General features: G+C 45.1%; 1 protein-coding gene across 1 annotated transcript; it reads right to left on the bottom strand.

Annotated features, from left to right (window-relative positions):
- Window positions 1-530: 530 nt before the first annotated feature.
- Window positions 531-5,388, bottom strand: LOC144678048 (calcyphosin-like protein). Its single transcript, XM_078537975.1, has 3 exons — window positions 5,307-5,388; window positions 4,691-4,842; window positions 531-915 (listed from the first exon to the last, which is right to left on the bottom strand). Exons 2-3 carry the CDS (start codon window positions 4,825-4,827, stop codon window positions 684-686), a joined length of 369 nt encoding a protein of 122 aa, XP_078394101.1. The 5' UTR covers window positions 4,828-4,842; window positions 5,307-5,388; the 3' UTR covers window positions 531-683.
- Between the last annotated feature and the right edge of the window lie 1,572 nt (window positions 5,389-6,960).

The following is a 6,960-nucleotide window of genomic DNA, read 5'->3' as shown; positions in this document are numbered from 1 at the left end:
GTACCAAATTTAATTGCTAACACACCTGTGGAACAATTCATTTCCCTGAAGGTGATTTGTAAACACAAGGGCCTGAGCTTTTCGCTTGTCAGGTGCACGCGATCAGTGGGCCCGGGAGCGGACAGGAAGTGGGCCCCTGACCACAGTTTCATGCTGCTTGGCCAATTCACCGCCAGCCAGTGTGAAACATGCGCTGAGAAAGGCTCAGCACTGCCGGTGGGGGCAGGAAGAGGGCAGGTGCCAGCGTCACCTTGGGTGCTGGTGAGCACTTCCAGGGAGCTCCCTGGAGGCTGACAGCTGCCTCAAGGAGTTGCAGGTTTCCACAGAATAAACAAACCAATAAAAATGCTGCAAAATATGTCCATTCAGCACAATCAAGCACCGGGAAGCATACATCATAAAAAAAACCAATCCCCAGATATCTCTTTTTATTTTATTTCCCTGAGATTTCATCCAGCCCTGGGTAGAAGTTTGAGCAAAAATGTAAAGGCCGCTTGGCCAGTCCGCCAACCGTAAAAGCGGACGGGCCACGAAAAATCTCTTCCAATTGCCTCCTTAAAGCTGTTCTGTTTTACCGTATTGAATGTGTTACAGAAGTGCAAGTGCTGACACTGCTTCTTTACAACGAGTAAAAGTGACTCGGTATTTTGAAAAGTCTGACAGTATTCAGATTCCTGCAAGTCTCAAAAATGACAAGGCTGCTTGGGGAGAGCACCAGAGAGCACAACGCCTCTTACCCGCAGGGTCACAAGAAACTCATCAAAGTCAATGGTTCCACCGGAATCCTTGTCAAAATGTTTGAAACATGCTTCCACATCCCCCTTCTCCATCAGCACACCGTAATCATTCAGGCCTTTCGCAAACTCTTTGAAGTCAAGTGTTCGATTGTTGTCATCGTCCATGATTCGGAACACCCTGTATAACAGAGAAAACTCACCGGGCAGTTAAAGCTGTTAAAACAGCATATGGGAAACTTGGTATTCCGAATTGGAAATAAAAAGAGCAAGGAGACTACACTGAACCTTTATGAAATACTAATTAGACCTCAGCTGGAATATTGTATTCAGTTCCGGGTGACGCACTTTAGGAAGGATGCGTCAGGAAGATATAATAATCCTCATAATGTTATTGCAATTTATTGTGAAACAGTGGTGTGTATGTGTATATGCATGTGTGAGTTAATTGGATTAAAGGCAGCTGCTCTGAAGGCTTTGATGTTTCAGGAGCTGAGCTGGGTATGAAAGGTTAAGTAGATAGACATAGGGGTAAAAGGACATTTGCATTTTTAAATGTTTTCAAAGGAGGAGAGAAATGTGTCACCTAGCCAGGTGAAGTTAAGAAACAGTGTGTTTATTTTTCCCAAAGCTTACGGGTAAACTTAGTACTATGAGAGATTTTTATTAATAGAAGGGTAAAGTCCAAAGACATAGTGAAACAATGGGAATTTACATTCAAAGGACAAAATATGTATAAAGGGGGAAGGCTGTTTGTAAGCGAAGGCAGTCTAAGATTCAACAAGTGAGAAACGCCTTCAGCCTGTATGTATGTACCAAACTGCTGCCTCCAGGGACTGAAGTTAAGAGAAGTCGCTTTGAATCCGACTGTTCAGGGCATTGTTTACTTTGCCTGGGTCTTTTAAAATCTAGGGCAGGATTTTTCAGTCAGCCTGCGGGGGTGGGCCCGACACGCAGACGCATAAATGACGCGCGATGACGTTGGGCGTGCGTCCCGACCTCATCGCAATGTTTCGTTCATCGGGCGCGCGCCGGAGTCGGCTGTGCGTCCGCCGATATGTAAATGGCCTATTGAAGAACTGATTAAGATCATTGTTAACACTGCCCGTCCAACCTTAAGGTTAGCGGACAGGCGAAAAGGCCAAGCAGCCTTCGCATTTTTTAGGAAAACTCATCCACAAGCGGGATGAGGTTTCCTAAAGCTTTTATTAATTAAATTTTAAAATTTTCATAAAAATAAAAACATGTCCCATCTCATGTGATACAGTCACATGAGGGAACATGTTTAAATAAAATTTTAAACCTTTTATTCACTATTTAGAGATTTCTGCGCTCTTTCGCGTGCATGTGCGTAAGAGCACTGGCCCCGACTCTCTCTCCTCCCTCCGCCCAGGTAGTGCTGAGCACTACAGCTCGCGTCTTACGCTGGGTGGGCCTTAATTGACCCACCCGCGTAAAATGGCTGCACGGAGCCTATGTGTTTTATGTTGTCTTAGCGAGGGTGTAACTGGGAATCAGATTAACTAGGGGATTTAAAAGTTATTGTAGCAGTAATTTGTAGGCATATGTATGTGCTTACAATCTTTTCGTTTATTAATAAATGTTTAATTTAGTTTTATGAAAACCTCGCAAGACTAGGTGCTCTTATTATTACCGAATTCAAAGCCCGCATCTCAAAACATACAAACTGAAAATTAGTTGTGACAGTTGTCTCAAGTTTCCCTCTGGGATTTGAACAACACAGCATTTTGCATCTGCTGTGTCAAGGCCTTCGAAAATGTCTAAGAAGTACTAGAATGGTACCAAGGCTGTGGGAATTCAGCTTTCTGGATAGACTGGAGAAGCAGGGCTGTTCTCCTCAGAGCAAAAAGGTTGACAAGTTTTCACAGAGGTGTTCAAAAATAACATTCGTGCCACACAAGTGTCAGGCAGTGACCATCTCGAACAAGAGAGAATCTAATCATCGCCCCTTGATGTTCAATGGCATTACCATCACTGAATCCCCCACTATCAACATTCTAGGGTTTACCATTGACCAGAAACTGAACTGGACTAGCCATATAAATATTGTGGCTACAAGAGCAAGTCAGAGGCTACAAATCGTGTGATGAGTAACTCACCTCCTGACTCCCCAAAGCCTGTCCACCATCTACAAGGCACAAGTCAGGAGTGTGATGGAATACTCCCCACTTGCCTGGATGAGTGAAGCTCCCACAACACTCAAGAAGCTTGACACCATCCAGGACAAAGCAGCCCACTTGATTGGCACCCCATCCACCACCTTAAACTTTCACTCCCTCCACCACCGACACACAGTAGCAGCAGTGTGTACCATCTACAAGATGCACTGCAGCAATTCACCAAGGCTCCTTAGACAGCACCTTCCAAACCCACAACCTCTACCATCTAGAAGGACAAGGGCAGCAGATTGATGGGAATACCATCACCTGGAAGTTCCCCTCCAAGTCACTTACCACTCTGACTTGGAAATATATCGCCGTTCCTTCACTGTCGCTGGGTCAAAATCCTGGCACTCCCTCCCTAACAGCACTGTGGGTGTACCTACACCACATGGACTGCAGCGGTTCAAGAAGGCAGCTCACCGCCACCTTCTCAAGGGCAACTAGGGATGGGCAATAAATGCTGGCCCAGCCAGCGAAACCCACATCTCATGAAAGAATTAAAAAAAAAGGTTTTTGATGAGTAAATAAAGATAAACTGTTTCCACGGGCAGGAGGGTTGATAACAAGTTTTAAGGTGATTGGGAAAAGAACCAGAGGTGACATGAGGCAACTTTTTTGAAGCTGAGAGTTGTGATTGGGAATGTTCTGCCTGAAAGGCTGGTAGAAACAGATTCAATAGCAACTTTCAACAGGGAATTGGACAAATTATTAAAAGGGAAAAAGTTAGGGGCTTATTGGGAAAAAAAGCAGGGGAGTCAGATTAAGTGAATAGTTCTCCCAAAGGGCCAGCAGAGGCATGATGGGCTGAACGGACTCTTCTTTCCTCTATGACTCTATGATGGTTCTTCATCGTCACTCTATTGAAGCTGATGGATGGTGTCAATCAGCTTCAATTTCTTTATTCTCGATTGTCTTTGATTCCATGTAGTGCAGAGCTCACTAGGAGAGGGGAGTCTCGCGGTGACAGTGTGAACGTTTAGCTTCTTGAGGCTGTGCTAAGATGTGAGTGTGTGAGGGAGGAGGATGGCTGTTAAACATCACTCCCATGCATGGAGGCTACTGTCTTTATACTGGGAATCAATCAGGAGGGGCTACAAAGTGAATTCTGATATCTAGGCTGTGTGTGTGAGAGAGAGACACTGAGCAGTACAGGGAGATGTCTGTAGTCTGATGCAGTTAGTCAGGAGCTTGAAGCAATTCCATATTAACTGAGTGTCGGAAAAAATCAAACATTACTGCTCCTGTTAGTCATTATGGTCACGCTATTTACAGATCCACGGGACCCATGCATCACCAGTTTACACAGTGTGACTCTGAAGGCCATTTCATAGGGACAGAAGGCAGGTTAAACACACAGCTATCAGGGATGCCATGCTGCCAGTCTATAAGCACCTGTTATGAGCTTTACCTAGTGTGTTATTGGCCCTGGCAATCTGGAGGGTTAGAAACCAATTCAATGGTGTCAGGGATGACTGCACAGAGCTCACAGAGCTGGGAACTGGCTGAGGGGCGAGCTCCAGCCCCCAGGGTCAAAAGAGGAGCTCCCACCCTACACTGAAGGGCTAAACACCCTCTCATTTGAGGGGGGCAAATGGTGTCAGCTGTGAGAACCTATGCAGTCAAATAGCCAGCCAGGACTAACTGAACAGGCTGCTCAGGGTGAATTGCCAGGGTTTCTGGTCCCTGTAACTTGTACCACAGTGAGAGACAATGAGAGGGGTACAGCCACCAGCTGGTAATGGCTTGTAGCTGAAGAAACCTGGCTCTCTGTACCTGCTGAGGCCCTTGATCCCTGCAGAGCCCCGGGACAGACACTGTAGTCGCAGCTTCTCCACCGGGTCCGAGCAGTGTTGAAGCTGTTTCTTGGCATTCATTGCCATTTCTCGATCGTGTCTCGCTGTCCCTGCCATCTCCTCTTGAGTAACCTGAAACCAAAAGTTAGTGAGTTGGATCCGTGCTTTCCCCAGTGGGGATCATGAAACATCCGCTACAAACAGACAGCTGCTCTGAATCAAAGCCGGAGCATCAGAGACTGAAGCTGTAGGGCTGGCACACTCCAAACAGGGCAATGGAGAGTGAAAAAACATCCACATTACCCTTCACCAATACACAGCGAGTACCTCAAACTGCTCACTTTCCTCAGTTACTTTATTAAACCTGCAGCAATCACCCCTCACCCTCAAAAATCCCTCTGACCCTTTCAAACAACCTCTGCATCTCCAACCTCCCATTTCTCTCCAAAGCCCTTGAAATTATTATCGCTTCCCAAATCCGTGCCCATCTTTCCCGGAACCTCTGGTTTTAATCCGACCGGTCCGGTTTCTGTCCCTGTCACAGTGCTGAAAATACTCTTATTAGTGCAAATAACAATCAAAGATTCATAAATTACCCCAACGGCCAAGCAGATAAATCCAACGAAAGGGATACAGAGTCAAGTCGGAGAGCAAGCAGAGATGAATTACTGAAGGCCTGTGAGATAACACAACAGAGAAGTGTGAAATGATTAATTTTGGCATGAAGAACAAGGTGACACAATATACAATAAAGGTACAACTCCACAGGGTGGGGGCAGGGGCAGGAGCAGAGGGACCTGGGTGTATATGTGCATAAATCATTGAAGGTAGCAGGATGGGTTGAGAAAATTATTGAAAAGGTATACGGGGATCTTGGGCTTTATTAGTAGGGGCATAGAGTATAAATGCAAGGAGGTTATGTTAAACCTGTATAAGTCACTGGTTCAACCTCAGCTGGAGTATTGCATCCAGTTCTGGGCACCGTACTTTAGGAAGGACATGAAGGCATTAGAGAGAGAGCAGAAAAGATTTATGAGGATGGTTCCAGGGATGAGGAACTTCAGTTATGAAGTTAGATTGGAGAAGTTGGGACTGTTTTCCTTGGAGAAGAGAAGGTTGAGAGGAGATTTGATAGAGGTTTTCAAAATCATGAGGGGTGTGGACAGAGTAGATAAGGAGAAACTGTTCCCATTGGTGGAAGGATTAAGAACCAGAGATATACAATTTATATTAATGACTTGGATGACAGGTTGAATGTATCGTTGCTAAATTTGCTGAAGTCACAAAGATAGAATGTACAAACATATGAACTAGGAGCAGGAGTGGGCCACTCAGCCCCTGGTGCCTGTTCCACTATTCAATAAGATCATGTAATAGAATCATATCTCTCAAGACTGAGGTTTTCTTTTACAAAATGGAAGGACCTGGCATGATCTGGACATCTGGATGCCAACCTGGGATATTTTTAAAAAGGTTGTAAGTTCACCTTGGAACTGTTAATGAGCAGGCTTCTTCCAAGAGATCCCCTGCCCTATATGGTACTTGAGAAGGAGTCGTTTGTTTGTTTGTGTTGAACAGCAAAGCTCTTCAATTAATGAAAAGCTGGGAGACAAAAAGGCAAACACATGGGAGAGAGGGAAAACTTAAGTTGTGAACTTGTTGAAGAACAAGCTGAGGGAAGAAGGCTACCTTGACTGGCTCCCTCTCTCTCTCCCTCTCTCTGCTTTGCCTAAAATTGTGTGTGGCTATCAACCTGTAGCCAGAGAAACCTCATCTGAGTGTAACTAGTCTGCATTTGGACCTGTAAAGCGAGACCAGTTGGTGAGAACTTCCAGGTATCTAACGGGACCAGGAGCCTGTCTGTACACAAGAGAACTCCAGGTCGACAGAGTCAGGGTCCTATGGACTTTATCCTTTATTTTATAACACCCATCCTCCAAAGCCCATCTTTGCAGAGAGACTCTATTTGTTTGTCCTCTGTTTGTCTGTGTGTGTGCGCTGGGGGAATTCTTCAGGAAGAGAGAGATAGTTATACTTCCCGACTACAATTGGGTGATAACCAGTTCTTGCAACTTGTTAAAAAGAAGTTTTGTTTTAAAAGAAATGAATCATTTTGAGTTTTTGAAAGTAGGTTGGTCAGAGTCTCTTATCTTCTGGGTACTAGAGAGATAGGTAAACAACTGGCCATGTCGGTGAGAAAATTAAACATTTAAATTAATGGTACGGTCTGCGGAGCAGTGGGGCTTGATA

Source organism: Cetorhinus maximus, unplaced genomic scaffold (genome assembly GCF_964194155.1).
Source record: "Cetorhinus maximus unplaced genomic scaffold, sCetMax3.hap1.1 HAP1_SCAFFOLD_3493, whole genome shotgun sequence".
In the NCBI taxonomy this organism is placed as follows: Eukaryota; Metazoa; Chordata; class Chondrichthyes; order Lamniformes; family Cetorhinidae; genus Cetorhinus; species Cetorhinus maximus.
The sequence above is the reverse complement of the archived record's forward strand: the minus strand, read 5'-3'. Positions and strand labels throughout refer to the sequence as shown.

Coding starts and splice junctions, on each gene's coding strand:
- LOC144678048 (XM_078537975.1), bottom strand. CDS start 4,827: ATGGCAGGGACAGCGAGACACGATCGAGAAATGGCAATGAATGCCAAG. Junction 916..4,690: donor GGGATCAAGGGCCTCAGCAG/GTACAGAGAGCC, acceptor TCTGTTATACAG/GGTGTTCCGAATCATGGACG.